Below are 17,308 nucleotides of genomic sequence, written 5' to 3'. Positions count from 1 at the left end.
ACCCACTTTCGCCAGTACATATTTCTTCGCGCTACGCTTGATATACCTTAGAACTTCTGTCAATTATTGGCACAGAATGGTTGTAAGATCTTGAATGATTATAGCCTGTTGTAATCTAATATGTTACAGACAGTACCCAGTCATACCCTCCAGGAAAGGCTGGAGGGGCTAGCCAAGCTTCAGGCAGGTACACTAGATAACCCTTACAGCATATCACACAGGCTGGCCCTTGCCAATGCGTACAGAGGCTTGGGATACCCCGACCTTGCCGCCGGAGATGCCTACAAGGCCCTTCTTTTGGTCGATGAATGTGCGGAAGAAGGCGAATTTCACGAAGAAGCCTTGGAAGCTGCGACCAAAGATTACCAAGAGCGAACCGGCTCCCTGGATGAAGATACTGATCACGTAGTCCTGTGGGCCCGGTCCTCCTGTTTGGAAAACGCGTAAGTGTACGCTTCACTGCTGTTCGAAGGCTGGAACAACTAATCCCTCCTAGATACGAGATACTCATACCCTGCCTTATACAATGCGGAAGTCTTCGAAGTGCTGCCGGGTTCCTGAAACGCGCCTCGAGATCTTTCTCAGATAAAGTGGTGCTTGCATCCTACCAGGAAAGCCTTGACTCAAAGCTACGCTTGCATCCAAATTTTCAAGATGTTGATCTCGAACCAATTAGCATCGAAGACTACCCCGACAAAGGTTCTGTACGACGAGAGCTCTATCCTTGGAATCGCCATGAACCTGATAGATTCTCATCTGAAGCGCTTCAGTTTCTGAACAATGAAATGGAACAAGTTGCGCCGAAGCTTGAGGTGAAGGTGGCAGAGCTTCCAATACTAAAGTAAGAACTCAAGATTTCTCTCATTAGAGATGGAGGAGATCAACATCGTCAGGCAAAGTACTGATCCATGCACAGTGAAGCTTCGTCGCAGTGTGTCGATGTCACATACGTCAAACAACTTGGCATATTCGCGAAAGAAGACATCTCGCCCGGGGAAGAAATCTTGACAGAGAAATCACTTCTGACAGGAATATCTCGACTACATGACTTCTATTGCGATGCTTGCAGCATTTCCCTATCAACTACGAGTAATGACGAGCAGCCCGCCACACTTTCATGCGAAGAGTGCGAAGAAGTCTTCTTCTGCAGTCAAGAGTGCCATGACCTAGCGCAGGACAACTACCATCCTTCTCTGTGTGGTGTAGTTACGGAACAGAAAGTCAAGCCAAGCGAAGTCGCGGACGTATTATACACACGCCTGCTGGTCCGGGCGATGGGCCTGGCTGAAACGCAAGATGTTCACCCGCTCGATTTAAAGGAGGTTCGCTTCATTTGGGGCGATTATCACGGTCTGGATCTGACAGAGAGATGTAAACTGGACTCTGATCCATTTGCTGCTGTTCCTCAGACGTTGGCATTCTCCTTTGAAGCCAACATTTTAAGGCCATTACACATTCTAGAGAAGATGGACGTCAATATTTACGAGCAAAGCCATCGATATGACACATGGATCTTCAACACTTTGTACGCTAAATTTCGAGGTCAGCCGTCCTCCTATCGCTTCGTATTGATCCTGCTTGCTAACATGCAATAGGAACGGCTTCCGGACGACAGGGCCTTGACGGCCGACCTGAAATATGCGCAGTGCATCCTATGTGGTGCCTTGCAAACCATAGCTGCGACCCGAATGTGGCTTGGGAATGGAACGGCACCATCCGCTTCTGGGCTCGCGAACAGCTTGTCGAATACGAGCGGCAAGTGCCGAGACAGCCAGGTTTGAAGAAAGGAGAAGAGATCTTCAGCCACTACTGTGATATCCGACTCCCAGTTCAGGAAAGACGTGAGTGGGCCTCCGGAGCATTAGGAGGGCTCTGCGTATGCCCCAGGTGTGTTTGGGAAGATGCTCAGCGGACGCACTGAGTGCGAGAAGCAAGCGCATATTCAGCTCCAACACGATTTGGGCAGAACAAGTTTGCCGTGACACCCATCTGTCAGGTGGACACAACATGACTTTCTGCACCAGACAGCCCCCTTTGTTCCCCTTCAGCTCTGGCAGTGGGTGTGGTCCCAGACCTGGCCACGAAGTCAAGCGACTGTGGCCTAACTACGATGCTCATGCGTCGAGTCTGAATGGCACTGCGCCTCTGTTGGCTCTTATCACCACCCAATCTGATTCATGTCGAGTGCGAGGGCTGTAATTTCCTTGTCGAAGGCAAACTTCATCACTAAATCAGATTTGACGCGCGTCTGTCCAAGTTCTGTACCACCTGGGTATACCTTCTCCATTCTAGAGGCGCCCCAACGCCACCGTCGGTCACGCCACGCGACCACCCCTGCGTGCCATTCACCTATCTATCTCTATTCTCATATCGATCGTTCGGCTCCTTGATTTGCCCCGGGATTGCTCCTTGTGGAGCCAATGTGCTCCCTTCGAATGTCACCTCTTGATGTTTCGTGCAGCCTTGTCATCAGCCTTATTGTGCACGTGAACCCGACTTGCCGCTTGTTGCTTTTTACCACGCTCCTTCCATCTGCTGCAATCCCTGTCTTTGTCCCTCTATAGTCTTTTCCGGGCGTCCGGTACCCTGTTTGAACAACACCTGGTGGATCGCTCGCTAAAATAAACTCGGGCGAAATCTAGTGTTCACGCAACTGTGCCACTTACGGCACCCAAATCCACACCGTCATCACCCATATACCGGATACGAGCGGCTGGCAATTTCTGCACATCGTGTTTCGGTTCGGGCCTACAGTGACCGGTCGCAATGCAATCCGCAAGCCAAACCGGACTTCTCCGAACTTGGCACTGCGACGATGCAGCATGGTGCATCTATTGAATACGCGCGCCTAAACAGCCACAGCTCATATAAACCTTTGCTCCGAAAATCTTCGGCCTTGAATGTGTACGCTTGCGCTCCTGAACTTTGTCATAGTGGGAGTCATGGCGTGGTAAGTGGATGCCATTGAATGAACCTACGGACCGCAGATGTGCCGGCTGGATTTTGTTTGCAAGTCTTGCACGAGCTTAACATGTGCAAGTTGCACCATGGAGCACTCCGCTCGCCCGTTTCGTCCCCAGCAGAAAGTATGCGAGCGCTCGATCTCGAGCCACGCCCAGGGGCCTTCAGATCGACGCGAAATAGTGCAGGCGACTTGCGTAACGACCAATTTCACACCACAATCAGCAGCGAAGGATCACCACGGCTCATCACGTCGACGCGATGCAGCTCATCTCTTTCGATCTCCACGTACTGGGAATCGTGAAACCTGACTTCCGAGGGACAGGATGCATCATGCATTCCCAACGTCCGGTCAACAACCGAACTGGACGACATATCGAAAGTCGAGCGACATGCTTCACTCATCTTCGAACAGTACGAGCTGTTATGGCCCAATGGAACCCAGTGATCGACGTTGAGCTTGCTCTTGGAAGCCTCACTTGAAGGACTGCGGGACCCAGTACACGAACAAACTTACGTCAAGGTTTGTTTCTGCCTTGTCCTTTGTGTGGCAAAGGTCGAGAATCCCAAGTTTCTGGCTCTCGCCGAAAGCTTCGCCTGGCCATCGAACAACCCATCACCATCTACCGCTCCGATACTTCTGCATACATACATTCAGCAGTGCGTTTTACAGTACCATCCTCTGGCTCCTGCCACGACCGGCAGGGACACTGCCCGCGGTTCCTCCAGGGGACGAGCCCTCTCAAGAGGGCAGTTACAGTTCTGCACCTTCAAATGTGACCGCCCACATTGACTCTTATCAATACTTGATTGATTTTGATCATTTCAGAAAGTCTCACTACCGCAGACCTAGGCTTTTAAAGCTTCCCACCAAGTCTCTACTACTACTTCACGTACGTCATATATGTGATGTTTGGCCATTCCTTGCTCGATATACTCGGCAAAAGAACGCTGAAGGATATGTGTTCTGTTCCTCACACTAGGCACGCTGGAATGATATTGACGTGACGATATTGGTTGTGTGCTAGCCTCCAAAGGCGAGAGAACACGCAAGCGTTTTCTCAGCCCACACAAGTGTGCACAAGTAAAGCTGAAACCGCTGATTGTGCTATGCAAAGGTGAAGGGGAGGTATCCCGATGTCCACTGGACAGAATTATCTACCTCTAGTATATATCTACCGACCAATGACACCTTGGCGGAGCATCTACCGTAAGAATCGTCACCAAATGCCCTGATTTGCAACACTTCTCTCCGAGCGGTCCGTTCCACCGCGGCCATATGCATGGTTCGCGCTACGATCGGATGGTAGACCCTGAATCCCCGCACGAGGACGCTGTGTACTCGATGACGAAAGCCGTCAACATGCGCCATAAAAAACGATGTCTATGCAGGATTCCCGCTCGAACACTTGGTACATGCTCCAGACCCTTCACTCGGGGAACATCCTCCGCTACTTTCATCTGCGCTTATCTGCGCTCCAAGACTAATCTGTTTGAACAAACCACACGCTCAAACATCGTTGCGCAGTGAATCACAATGCCACCCATAACCCTCTGGTTCCTCCAAGCCTCGCGCTCTATCCGCATCGCCTGGCTCCTCGAAGAGCTCGGCCTCGACTACGAAATCCGCTTCGCAGACCGCATGCGTACGTGCTTCATTACTCTTCCCGTACCCAGACCCACGATACCGGATGGAGCTGACATGGATGACACAGCCAACATGAAAGCCCCCAACGACTTCAAAGCCAGCAGCGGCAACCCCCTCGGCAAATTCCCCTCGCTCAAAGACGGCGACATCACCGTGTACGAGAGCGGCGCAATAACAGAGTACTTCTCTTCCTTTTTTTCCTTTTCCACCCCTACATTCCCTCCGCCGCGTCCCCTTATCCAATCTCCATCCAAATCTTGGTCCCGCAATATGTCCACCCTGCGCTCACCCATCGCTCCCACAGGTACCTCTGCTCCACCTACGACGCGCAGCACAAATTCATACCCTCTTCCACCACCGAAAGAATAAAAGTCCTCCAATGGCTCCACGCCGCCGAAGCCACCTTTCTGCTGCACGCCCTCGCCATCACCTATGTGCGGTGGAACATCCCCAGCTCCGCAGCCGAGCAGGGCGTCCTCGAGCAAATGGAGGCCGGGCTAGCGGTCAACGTGCAGAAGGACCTCGATTGGCTGGAGACGGAGCTGTCGTTTCGAGTTCAGGAGAAGGAGGTAAGTATTTGTGCGGGGAGCGCGTCACGGCGGCGGATACGATGATGGTGTTTAGCATCGATTTTATTTTTGCGACAGAGCTAGGAGTTGGAGGGAGGGAGTGGCCGAACATAATGAGGTGGTTGAAGGCGTGCAAGGAGACGGATAGCTACAAGCGGGCGGTGGAGAAAAGCGGGTATTCATTGACGGCTAAGAGGCCGGAGGTGTGATGTAAGGAAGAGGACGGTGTCTGTACATATGACGCTGTGGTTTCCATCACCACAACAAGTGCCCATCCCGTGCGATTTTATTTGATTCGGGCCCTGTCTCAAGTCCATGCTCATGGCTTGTTCTCCCGATCGATATATAAGCAGCCTACCCGGTCCACACCGCCGGCCCCGGCGCCGTGTAACTCCTCGCACTATAGATATTAACCATGAGCCCGGGATCCGTATTCTTATAAGCACCTGGAAACGCAACCAGCGGTCCCGGGCTCCCACTCCCACCCCCAGTAACCGCCAACTGCGCACAGCTGATATACAACTGCGCGCCATTCACCGCACTGGCACCGTGGAGCGCGATATGCTCGATGCGCAGGAGGTACTCTCCGCTGGGCACGTTCTTGGGGATGGTGACGGCGAAGCTGGCCTGGTTGAGGGAGGCCCAGGACAGCCCGTTGGACGAGCTCGAGGGCTTCTCGGTGTAGATCTTGAACCAGACGTCGCCGGAGCCGTCCCAAGTGGATGCGGTTTTGCCCGAGGGAACCCTAGGACTGTGTCAGCCCTGCTCTATTTCGTTTCCTCCTCTGTGTAGTCGACGGAAGGGTGAAGGAAGGGGGAGGGAGGACATACTTTGCCATGTAAAACTGAATGGGGCCCTGGTGGAACACCGCCTGGTTCGCCTTGAACGTAACGCTGCTGCCCGCGGCCACGCTCTGCGTCGCCGACGCGCCGCGGTTCGAAGACGTGTAGCAGCGCACGAGGTTGGAGGAGACGTCTGTGACGGGGCCGTTGGACTGGTAGTTGTCTGTCTGCCGGACGTACTGCCAGGCGGAGGAGCTGCCGATGGAAGGAAAGGTGTCTGTGTTTCGCGATCAGAAGGGCTCAGCGATGGATGGAGGGGGGACGCACAGTGTCTGGGCTGCAACGCGGCGCCATTGACGGTGCTCGCGGCGGCGGCGACACTGAGGGCGGTAGTGAGCTTCATGGTGGGCGGTTTTGGTAGCGTCTGAGGATTATCGCGCGCAGTAGAAGTAGATCGTTGCCAGAGCCATCATATACGATCTCCATACACTAGCATATTCTCGCGCCATGTCGTGTGGTCGGTGTCGTGCTGTTTCGTTATTGCCGCGACGATGTTAGATTGAATGAGCCGGTGGGAGGGCCGAAACGGGGTTGTGTAGATTAACGGTAGATTGCGATCTTGGTACCGATCTGGGGAACTGGGCACGCGGAGCCTTACGCTTCGGCTCTTGGAGTCTCGGCTTTGAAGTTAGAGTTGCATTGGCGTCTAATAATGGAAGTGTATAGCTCGATTGGCGGAATTGGTGAGATTCCCGTCGCGAATCGATCGGGGCACGCGAGAAGAGGAGGGATAAAGGGAATGAAGTGTGGTCGGAGTCTTGCGAGCGACGACAGTGTTGTATTGGTAATCGAGATGATGCGTCCAGATTGTAACGCCGACCGAATGCACTCATATACTGTTCTGTAGACTGCCACCGCCATCACAACATCCCGCTCACCCCAAGCCCACGTCATCTGTCAGACTTGCTCTATCTCGAAGCCGTATTGCCGTGCTTCTAGTGCCGCGACCAGGTTGTAGGTCATCCTATCGAGGAGTGCCTCATGGTCACATCGGTGGCCGTGCATTACACATTGCCTCAGGCGCATGCCTTTGGTCTGCTGGTAGCCGGCTTGTTTCCCGCAGTACCGAATGCAATCCTCCCGCGACGCGCGTACTCATTGGTCCGCCGCCGGTAGGGGGTAGCGAATCCCACTGACTTGTCCATTGCAGTTCAACTGCGCAAGCGTCGCATGGTTCTACGTCTCAAGACTCAAGTCACGTAGCGAGAGCGCGTGATGGTGGTCTGGTGCGAGCGGTTGCTTTCGCATGCTGAACTTGTGGGCTTCTCACTTCATCATCTCCTTCTCCAGCTCTCGCATCTCCTTGCTCAGGCCTTGGACCTCTTCCTGGCCCATCATTTGCGCACTGGTCTCCAGATCTTGTATGACGTCCTCAAGGCCGTGAACCAAAGCTTCTATCTCGGCACGCTGAGCAGTAACGGCGGAGAGCAATTGCGTGTTGGCTTGCTGGGTATCGGCGAGTCGCGTGCTCATCTCAGCAGCCTGCGCTTCGAGGAACGGCATGAGATGCGCCAAGTGGATTTCGGTGGGTGGGAGCGTGTGAGGTCTGCTCGGTTGTGGTCAGTCGCTGCGCGGGAACAGATGTTGGCATGACCGGTAGAGAAGACTTACGGCACAGGTGTTTCCACAGGCCCCCCATTGGCCTCGGCGCGCTTCTTTCGCAGCCTTGCATCCTCAATGCACTGGTCCAAAGAGTTGAGCAGCTGGACAACATTGCGCTTTGCCATTATCTCATCGAAGTTCAGCTTCCACGTGCGCTGAAGCTGGTTGAGGACCTGAGTGCGTAGATGCTCCAGCGTCTCGGCTGGGACCGTGGGGAAACATGACGCGAAGTTGCTGGTGGAGCACTTCTTGAGTGTCGCGTCGACGGCCTGGTTGTAGATGTTTATGAGACCTTGAGCGCGCGGGCCTGGGGTGTCTGCAATCGGCGGGGGCGGCACGGGAGAGGGAGAACGCGACTCTGGCTGTGTCGCGCCCGGCATGGTGGCGGAGGATCAATAGATAGCGCGCGACAAGCTGTGCGAAGGAATGACGGTACTGATGCTGGCGCCGGCGGAGACGCTGCTCCGGCGCATGCTGGCGCTCTGTTTACCACATCAACAGATGCAGGACGCTAATGCGGGCACGTGACCAGGCGTCGCGACCCCGCGGTCCGGCGATGCGGGAACGCGCCACGGCCCATTCACCACAGTTCTTCGCACATTATCGCGGAACAAGCACTTGTACAGAATCTAGATCGAGGCACGATATGGCACTTTTGATACCACCATTTATCTAGGCACACCCAGACAGCGAAGGCGATCATCTGGCATGCCAACTGGCAGACTGCTAGTCCGCCGCTAAGCGAGCATCTCGCGCATCATCATCATCAAGAGCTCAACACCATCACGTACCTGCTTGACGCCTGGATTAGCTTCATAGAAAACAAGGCAGCGGTTGGTTCGTTTCGTAGTCCCAGTAGATGCCGCTTCCCCAGGCCTGTCGCACCAATGCCTTCGCTGTGACATGTAATATCCTGAGGTTGGCCTCCCAGCCTCCTCTGCCAGCCACCTGCAGCAGCTCGCCCACCAGGGCATGGCTGTACAAAATCGACTGCGCATCCCGTGGTACACTAAGGATGCAGCCTTTCCGCATACCCACATACTGCTAGTGCTTCTGCCAGCGACATGAGCCTGGAGTCTCCATTCCAGCTCAAGCAAACTAACGGTGAGTCCAGTGCGACCGACGATGCAGCGTCCACTGACCATGTGGCACAGTCAGTCGTCCACGTCTTTCGCACTCAGAATCGCAGCAGAGCATTGCTGAGTCCCAGGCCGCTTCAGAGGGCTACTACAGCCTCTCTGAGAATTCGTCGAGCGAGAGTGACGCTCGCCGGCTTCGCCACGCGACACCGCCTTCTCAGTACCGCACGCCAGCAGAGAGCCATGAGCATCTGCAGAACCACGACGACGCACCGATAGCATCGTTACGAGGAGTCGGCGTCCAGCGCCACCCACCACCCACCACCGACCGGCCCGTCTCCACCATCGCCGAGGAGCGACCAGACACGCAGGCAAGCAGGCAGCGTCCAATGGACTCGGAGTCAATGGCCACCACTCCCGGCTTGGACACGACACCCTACATTCGCTTTGCCATCGATCAGCTCACGCGCGATGAGGAAGTGCGAGGCAGTCGCATGTACCCGCAGGGTCATGAGGATGCAACAGTAGTGTCCGACGGAGAGCCCGAGGAGACCGATTACCCAGTCGAGCGGATAGTGTCCGACGAGAGTTTGGGCTACATGAACCAGGATGCTCGGACGCAGGAAAGACTATCGCGCTACATGCCCCAGAGGCAGTCACGGCAGGTGCCGCACGCACAGGCAGGTGCGACACAAGAGAAACAGCCATACCGGGAAAGGGCGCCAGAGCAGGCGCAGAAGGACGTCTTCATCGCACACGACGTTCCACATGCACCGCTGAACTTTGTACCTGGGATCCTGCGCCCTCTCTGGCTGATTTTGTTCGCCTTCGTCTGCTTGCTCATGCTTGCAGCCCTCATATTCTGCGCCATCTACTCGAACCGACAGAACGGCGCTGGACTATGGGATTACCGTGTGTTCGGCGACAATCGATACTTTGTCTTCGAATATCTACCCACCCTGCTTGGTGCGCTCATTCTTCTATGGCTCATCCAGGTGCAAGTGGCATTACAGCGAGTGGTGCCCTTCACCGCCATGGCCTCCGACCAGTACCACCCACGATCCGAGGCCATATTTCTGCAGCTTTACCCCACGCAGTTCCTACTTCCTCGCATGGAGTACTTCCGCGCCGGACAGCCAGTAGTCGGCGTTTGCTTTCTTATCTTCTGGCTTTTCCAATGGACGATACCCCTTCTTGCATCTTCTTTCAACGTACGATATGACCTTAGCAGAGCAGTCTGGCGGTGGGTCGCTGTGCAGGGCGTTATTTGGACGGTCGTCGTCCTTTACATACTACTGGTGTTGGCACTACTGGTGCTGCTGGTGGTCCTTCGCAAGCCCACTGGCTTGAAGTGGGATCCCCGCTCTTTGGCCGATATTGTCGCACTGCTAGAGCGATCAAATATCACAAGCGACTACAGCGGGGCCGAGACCTTTGAGAAACGGGACTTCGACAATCTGAGAGGGCGGTCAGACCGCTTGGGATACTGGAGTACGACAAGACGCCCAAATGACATCTTCCACGGCATCGGAGAAGAAGGCGTCCCAACGCGAAGATACTCTATCGAGGATGGACGCATCCGCGAGAAAGGCGGGGAGCGCACATATCCGGACCCAGCTGATGAACGACAAAGCCACCGCCCAAGCGACTTCTCCATCCGCATGGACATCCGCAGCCCCAGCGTCCGTCTGCGATACCTCCCCTGGTGGCTACGCACCTCAGCCGTGCTCCTCTGGATCGTCACCGCGATGGTGCTCCTAGTTGCCTTCCTCGTTATCAGTTTCGTCAACAGCGCCGTCCGCCTCGGCTTCCTGCCGCAGGTCTTCGCCCGCACCAACGCCGCCGGCTTCTCCGCCTCCAACTTCCTCTATTCCTTCGTCCCCGCCCTCATCGGCCACATCCTTTTTCTCATCCTCCTCACCTTCGACTACACCCTCCGCGTCCTCCGCCCCTACATCTCGCTCGCCTCCAAAGGCGGCGCCACAGCCGAGACGTCCCTCCTTGTCGACTACGCCGCCCGCCTCCCCCTCTCCGCCACCTTCGCTGCCCTCGAAAACCAGCACTACCAAACCGCCATCCTATCCCTCGTCTCCCTCTTCTCCCTCGCCATCCCCGTCCTCGCAGGTGGCTGCTTCTGGACACAGTACTACCCCAACTCGGACGTCGTCCGCGTCGCCGCCGAGCTGCCGGGCTTCTACGCGCTGTGCTTTTTTCTTGCGCTGTACGGCATCACACTGTTGGCGCTCTGGCCGAGCCGCCGCCTGGCCGCCCTCCCACACCGCAGCACCGCACTCGCGGAGATTATTAGCTGGGTGTACCAGTCGCCGCTACTGGCGGATCGCGCATTCAACCGCCCGCAAACCAAGCCGGAGCTTGTGGCAAGGCTGATGGGGAGCGCGTATGCGGAACGCTCGTGGGCGCAGTCTGTAACTTCTCTGATCCGTCCCAGCCGGGATAATTTGAGGGAACAGAGTGCTCGGCGGGGAAAGAAGCAGGGCGAGAAAGCGGGTGACACGCACCCGGGAAAGACGCGGTACGGCTTCGGCATCCACATTGGCCGGGATGGCCTGGAGCACTTGGGTATTGACCGCGTAAGGCGCGGAGGCGAGAGGTCTGGCCGCGAGATGGTTATCTGGGAGGAGCAGCAGAGGAAGAGTTGGGTTTCTACGGCATAGATCCGAAAGGGAGCCGATTAAAATGTTTTGAGTGGAGCGTTTTTGGATTTTGGCGTAAGACATGAGCATATAGGACACCGGTTACGGATCACGGATTACGGCATGGCATGGTATGGCATCTAAACGTTCACGACTTTGTTTCAGCAAGAAAGGTGTGTATAGGATTGGGCGGACAATGTGTATAATGAGTACGGGACTGGAGTAATGCGGACTGCACATACTAAGCGAAGAACAAAGATATTCTAAGACTCAGCATGTGAAAAGTTTTCAGGGGTGTAGATGTGCATGTGGGACAGTGATTGCAATGCACGGGTGCGGCTGCAGCTCAAAATGGTTGACAGGATGTGCTTGGATAAGGAAACCGAAGATGCTGAGGCCGAAATGGAACCTGGCCGGGCTCAGTGCACGATGCGCGGATGAAGCTGTGGGTTGATGCTATATTCAGTTTGGTGTTGCCACATGGTGAGGGTGTGACCGCAATAGGTCATCAGGTAGTGGAGGCGTATGCGCGGACGAAATCGGATTGGAAGTATCATCCACGGTGGAAGGAAGCGCTTTTCGAAATGGTCTACCGCTCTCTCCTTAAACGTCGAGGGTCGAGCTGAGCTCTTGACATCGAGTTCAGTACGGTGCCATGTGGCTCCGGGAAGGCACGATGCACGTCGAATGGAGAAGGACACCGTGGGAGGTCCGAGCGGATGCCCAATGCTCGATAGTTCGAATTTCCTTAGTATACACCCTCTTACAAAGTGAAGGTGCCTAAAGGTAGCGCGGTCAAATTTTCTCTTGTATCAGACGACTCACTACTCATGCGAATCAATACATTATTCTGAACAAAATCTTAATTCGAGTTCTTCACAGCCACTGGCTACTCTATGCGGCCCCCGTTTTGTACTTGAGCGCTCCCTTGATCTCAGTAATTCTGGCGATCAACTTGCGACGACTTCGCGAGAGGCCGGCCGCGTCATCCACCAGATGTCCCTCTAACGTGCGCACGATTGTCCTCAATCCATCCATGTACGAGAACGGTCATTTTGGTCGCCCTTGTCATTAACCGCCTTCAATTTCGTCTCGAATGCCAGCGGCGGTCCTGGCCAAAATGCAAGCCGAAGAAACCAGCCGGCGGGCTCTCTCAAAGCTCCCGGTGACCAGGATCTCGTGAGGCATGGAGTCGCTTCTTGTCGACCCAGTTTGATGGGCACCATTGTGGCAATGGAAGTAAAACGTGTGGACCAGCTAATCAGAACAATCTGGCACAGCGATGTATAATCGTCGTTATTGGATCCAGAGAAGGCTTTGCTCACCTGTGACGTACACAGACGCGAGCTAATTCACTGTCTACTTTGGATTTTATCTCTTAGGCGTACTAGCAAGAAGCAGACTTCTACTGATGATTCAGTCGCTATCAGTATCATCGTCTACCTTTGAAATTTCATGCAGTATTTCCTCAAAAACGTAAAACTTCACAGTACTTCGTGGTTTGTGGCAGCGTGATTTACATACGGACACATGTGCCCGACGTTCATCCCAGACCCCACCTCGCCGGCTTAGTTCGTATGCGCATCCGCGGGCGCGCTAGAAGGGACGGGGCCGCTGATGCGAGTCAAGGTTCAGATGCCCCGACGATCCTCCAATCCGATTCGCCACCCCACGATTCTCCATGCCTCTTTTGCACATGCTGGGCAGCTCTCACAGACGATGGGTGATTTGACAAGGAGATGTTGGGTTTCGCGAAGTGACCTCAATGGGCTCCCAGGGGTCCTTCCGATTTCGCTGCCTGTTTATCAAGCCGGCCCATTTTGGAGATTAGTGCGCCCTCTTCAGAAAACACGAAGTACTTACATGAAAGTACACAAGGGCAGCAAAATCGAGGCAGGTCGCTTCAATATTCCCACTAGCTCCTGCCTGTCTACCATAAGTCTCAAAATTCCAAAAGAGAATAGAAGCAGTGTTTGAGCGCATGGACTGCAGTATACAAAACTGGTGGGAGAACGTGAGGTTGGAACTTGGAAGACGATGATCAGATCTTGACAACATCGATCCCAGCATGATGGGGTTCACAGCAAACGCCCAGTGCCCCTGACTGTTTTCGACGCGCGGCATGGCGCCGGGCTCTGCCTTGCGAACGCTATATCACGTATATCGCTTAGTGAAGCCACCAGGGTCCGGGACAGAAGACCAGCAAATAATATTGTGACTTTTTTACCCTTTTTCGCACTTGTTTCATGGGTTTGGCAGGTCCAGTCCTGACAATTTGAAGTATTAGACTGGTCTTGCAATCTACTAGAGATGTCTTAGCGACTCACTAAGATCTGGCTTCGCCACGGATCTAGTAAGCTTTTAGTCTATTCCGCGATTCAGTACCATGGACCGCAGCGGGTACTCCAACGACACGAAAAGGAACCAAATTGTGATTAGGAGAAGGCGCTCATGGCTTCGGCTCACCTCCCCGTACTCTGTCAACCCCACTCATGACCACGTTATCTTTTTTTGACAACTACTTCGTAGATGATGAATCTGCTGTACCTGAACTAAGGTTTAGTTCGCGCCCTGCAAGGCACATCATTTGATCGAGCCAAGAGCGTCACCCTTGTACTCCGAGATGTCGTCGCACCAGATCGCCAACGCGCGGAATATGCGATGTCGATCAGGTTCGCCGGTACTCTGCAGTAATGCCCAACCCTGTCATTTGTGGATCGTCAACAGAGATTCCAGCCCAATCCACAAAGGCCCTTCTATATACCGCCATGCCATCTTCCCGAATGCCTTATGGAACACTTCGTGTTGAGCGTGGGGTAGTCAACCACTGCTACACTACGCCAAAATGCGCCTTACACACATCGCGGCCTTCCTATCGAGTGTGGTATTCGTTTCGGCTCGATCAACATTAGCAAATGTGACTGAGCTATTTGCAGAGCTTGCGCAACTCCCCAAATGTGCTGTATGCCATTGCAGAACCGCATCTGTGGTACACAAAGCTAACGTCGCGACAAGACTACGTGCATAGCAACACTACTCCCTGCTTCATCGTGCGATTCTACCGATTTCGCTTGCCTCTGTACCGACCAGACATATATCACCAGTAGCGAGACATGCATCCTCGCCAATTGCACAATCAAAAACGCCCTGGGCAAGTCACTCACAGATGCGCGATAGATATCGGCTGACACCTACACAGCGTCACAGACATGGCAGAAGAAGGCTTGTCAAGCGCCAGTACGGAATGAAGGGCCCTTGACACGGCGAATTGGCCATGCACTTCTAATCCTTGGGGCAGTCTGCATTGTGGCCCGCTTTCTGGCACGGTGGCGGATCCAGGCCACTGGTCTTGGTTGGGATGATTGGACCATTTTAGTGGCCTATATCCTACTAATTCCTTCCACGATCATCGCACAGCTCAGTCGGTCTCTCGGTTTCCAATATCATGGTGAACATGCTGACTGTTTTGTCCAGTGACGTACAAAGGAATGGGCCAAGACATCTGGGCCGTGCCTTTTGACAACATAACGGCGATGTTGAAAGTAAGTTCTACGCATATGGAGACACAATCATCAGGTTCCATGGCTAAGTATCGACGACAGTATTTCTACATCGAACAGTACATCTACCAGTGCGTCGTCGTCCTCACCAAGATCTCCATCGTCCTCCTCTACCTCCGCATCTTCCCGAAAGAAGTGTCCAAACGCTTCCAACATGTCAGCACCGGTGTCATCGTAGGCCTAATCATATACGGCTTCGGCTTCATAATCTACTTCGCCTTCCAGTGCCGTCCCATCAACTACTTCTGGAACCAATGGTCTGGGGAAACGGAAGGACGATGCGTCAACCAACAATTCGCCGTCTACATGAACAGTGCGATGAACATTGTGTTCGACCTCGTTGTCTTCTTCCTTCCGGTTCCTAAGCTGATGAAGCTCCAAGTCCGGAGCACGCAGCGCAAGATCGGTTTCATACTGACGTTCCTCGTTGGCCTCTTCGTCACGGCCTGCAGTATGGTGCGCCTCTCCACCTTGGCCAACATCGGCAAGGTCCAGAACGCCACGTACCACTACAACGCGATATCGCTGTGGAGCGGGCTCGAGGGCGATGTAGGTGTCATTTGCGCTTGCATGCCCTCCCTGGCTGGCCCGATCTTGTACTTCTTCCGCGACGTGCTCGGCGTCAAGTTGACCTCTTTCACCAAATCCGGTACCAACAAGACCATGAATGTCAGCAGGTCTCGCATCACAGGAAACAAAAGTATCGCAAGACTACCAAGTACGACGGCGAGCGAGCGCGACTCGCGAAATGATATGGGATCACCGACTGCTGGCGGTATCGAAAAGACGGTCGTGACTTCAATTTATAACCTGCCATACGGGTATTCGAGCGGCGACGATGTTGAGTTGATTGAGCAGAAACCTGGCCACGAGAGAATGGGCCAGTGGAATGCTTGAGTAACGGACTTTAATCTCGTGTGAATTGTCAGGATATATCTATCATGCCTGGAAAACACTCTCTTGGTACACTGTGTTGATTCACGACGAGCATTGCTAGCCCAAGACCTTTGGCTGTCGCCATTATTCAGTCCCACGTGGCTCAAGTTCACGGAGCAGCTGCGCGCTGGATCGTACGGGCCGCACGAGTGAGTACGAAATACGTCCAAACGTGGTAGAGTTTTCGTGTTCGATGCTAAGGAAGCTGTTCCTGGCTAGTCTTTATGCGGCGGGAGTGTCGTGAGCCAACGAACGGGAGTCTGATGGGACGGTCCTCTGGAAGCACGAGATTCAGCAACAACTTCCGCCAGAGTCAGAACCCTACCGGCATCACTGCTCCCACGCAAAGCATTGATCCTAACGGATGCGGTCCGACTCTCCGCGGATGCACTCAACTGCAAGTCGGGATAGCACAAGAGAAGTTGCTCGTAAGATTAAAAGTTGTATAGGTAAGGCCAAGGACCGGAGAAGGACTGAAAGGGAAGATTTTAGGGAGGAAAGAGGGTTGGGTTTGTAACGAAGGTGCCAGGGGTTTTATGAAAACAAAAGCGTTTCTCTTAGGGTAACACAGCGTAATGGGACATCCAATAACACACTATTGCTTTGGTAATCATGCAGAATCGCTGGAATACAATCATTATAAAGAGTATCAATTATGAGCAATACCTCTCTTCTTTTTTAGCTTTCGTTCTGTGGCTAGCGCTAAGTCTGGTCAAGGGCAGATTCAGGTAACTGCTTTCACCTGGAGTTGAGGTTACCGCTTCCTCCATTGTCAATGTGGCAGCGCACCTGCCTCAAACTGTGGAAAGAGACAAGGATCCGCGCATGTACACGAGGCTCCACAAACATTATTTAAACGCTCATCGCTGTTCCACGATCTCACTTTGGGTCACCCATCAACCTCCACCCACGATGGCTAAGCCGGAAGATCTGTCGCTCACAACCCACGGCCTTGCTACGCGAAAGGAGGATGAACGCACTATTCCGAATTAAGTAACTGTACTGATCGTGTAAAGGTAGGAGCGACTAACACGCGACATTAGTAGAGCAGCTAAGGACCAAAAGTCGCCGCTACTCCGTTTCCTGTCGAGATTCGAAATACCATATACGACTATGTCGTGCATACATATTGCCAACTCTGGGGTAACACACTGTATTCAGACGTCTCTCCCAGTACCAGAGCATGATACTTTATAGCATTAATTCACGACACCTCAACGGTTCTCCGCCGCTCTGTCCATGAAACCAACCAAGATCTCCAATGTCTCTGTGCGATCAACCTTTGCCAGTGCACCCCGCTTTCATCAGGAGTACCACGACTCACTAGCCAGCTTCATCAAATCTGGAAGTCGTTGTTGTCTATGGCATTGCTGCCCACAGACGTGCAAATGACACTAACAATACGTTTCATTCATCACGCTCGTCAAGATACCTCACAACGCCAAGTGCACAACAAA

General features: G+C 53.7%; 7 protein-coding genes across 7 annotated transcripts; 4 read left to right on the top strand and 3 right to left on the bottom strand.

Moving 5' to 3' along the window:
• Nucleotides 1–35: 35 nt before the first annotated feature.
• CC84DRAFT_1256457 (uncharacterized protein) lies at nt 36–2,249 on the top strand. The gene is made up of 5 exons (XM_018184626.1): nt 36–82; nt 130–443; nt 497–841; nt 917–1,542; nt 1,596–2,249. Exons 1-5 carry the CDS (start codon nt 77–79, stop codon nt 1,919–1,921), a joined length of 1,617 nt encoding a protein of 538 aa, XP_018041036.1. The 5' UTR covers nt 36–76; the 3' UTR covers nt 1,922–2,249.
• Nucleotides 2,250–4,045: 1,796 nt separating this feature from the next.
• Nucleotides 4,046–5,387, top strand: CC84DRAFT_1237598 (uncharacterized protein; the record flags this gene model as incomplete). The annotated part of the gene is given in 4 exon segments (XM_018183906.1): nt 4,046–4,607; nt 4,677–4,788; nt 4,974–5,153; nt 5,165–5,387. 4 exon segments carry the CDS (start codon nt 4,499–4,501, stop codon nt 5,385–5,387), a joined length of 624 nt encoding a protein of 207 aa, XP_018041035.1. The 5' UTR covers nt 4,046–4,498.
• A 145-nt stretch (nt 5,388–5,532) lies between these two features.
• CC84DRAFT_1081776 (glycoside hydrolase) lies at nt 5,533–6,363 on the bottom strand (the record flags this gene model as incomplete). Its single annotated transcript, XM_018173947.1, has 3 exons — nt 5,533–5,923; nt 6,009–6,237; nt 6,288–6,363. 3 exons carry the CDS (start codon nt 6,361–6,363, stop codon nt 5,533–5,535), a joined length of 696 nt encoding a protein of 231 aa, XP_018041034.1.
• Nucleotides 6,364–6,447: 84 nt separating this feature from the next.
• Nucleotides 6,448–7,069, bottom strand: CC84DRAFT_491566 (uncharacterized protein). Its single transcript, XM_018186497.1, has one exon. It carries the CDS (start codon nt 6,851–6,853, stop codon nt 6,515–6,517), a length of 339 nt encoding a protein of 112 aa, XP_018041033.1. The 5' UTR covers nt 6,854–7,069; the 3' UTR covers nt 6,448–6,514.
• Nucleotides 7,070–7,286: 217 nt separating this feature from the next.
• Nucleotides 7,287–8,002, bottom strand: CC84DRAFT_1084398 (Nnf1-domain-containing protein; the record flags this gene model as incomplete). The annotated part of the gene is made up of 2 exons (XM_018174051.1): nt 7,287–7,566; nt 7,632–8,002. The coding sequence occupies 2 exons, from the start codon at nt 8,000–8,002 to the stop codon at nt 7,287–7,289; spliced, it is 651 nt and encodes a 216-aa protein (XP_018041032.1).
• Nucleotides 8,003–8,686: 684 nt separating this feature from the next.
• Nucleotides 8,687–11,603, top strand: CC84DRAFT_1194024 (uncharacterized protein; the record flags this gene model as incomplete). The annotated part of the gene is made up of 2 exons (XM_018181336.1): nt 8,687–8,726; nt 8,777–11,603. The coding sequence occupies 2 exons, from the start codon at nt 8,687–8,689 to the stop codon at nt 11,374–11,376; spliced, it is 2,640 nt and encodes an 879-aa protein (XP_018041031.1). The 3' UTR covers nt 11,377–11,603.
• Nucleotides 11,604–14,564: 2,961 nt separating this feature from the next.
• CC84DRAFT_1213971 (uncharacterized protein) lies at nt 14,565–15,812 on the top strand (the record flags this gene model as incomplete). Its single annotated transcript, XM_018182596.1, has 4 exons — nt 14,565–14,592; nt 14,654–14,776; nt 14,830–14,897; nt 14,958–15,812. 4 exons carry the CDS (start codon nt 14,565–14,567, stop codon nt 15,810–15,812), a joined length of 1,074 nt encoding a protein of 357 aa, XP_018041030.1.
• Nucleotides 15,813–17,308: the final 1,496 nt, after the last annotated feature.

The sequence above is a fragment of the Paraphaeosphaeria sporulosa genome, assembly GCF_001642045.1.
Source record: "Paraphaeosphaeria sporulosa strain AP3s5-JAC2a unplaced genomic scaffold CC84scaffold_2, whole genome shotgun sequence".
Classification (NCBI taxonomy): Eukaryota; Fungi; Ascomycota; class Dothideomycetes; order Pleosporales; family Didymosphaeriaceae; genus Paraphaeosphaeria; species Paraphaeosphaeria sporulosa.
This window is presented reverse-complemented; position numbering and strand designations above follow the sequence as displayed.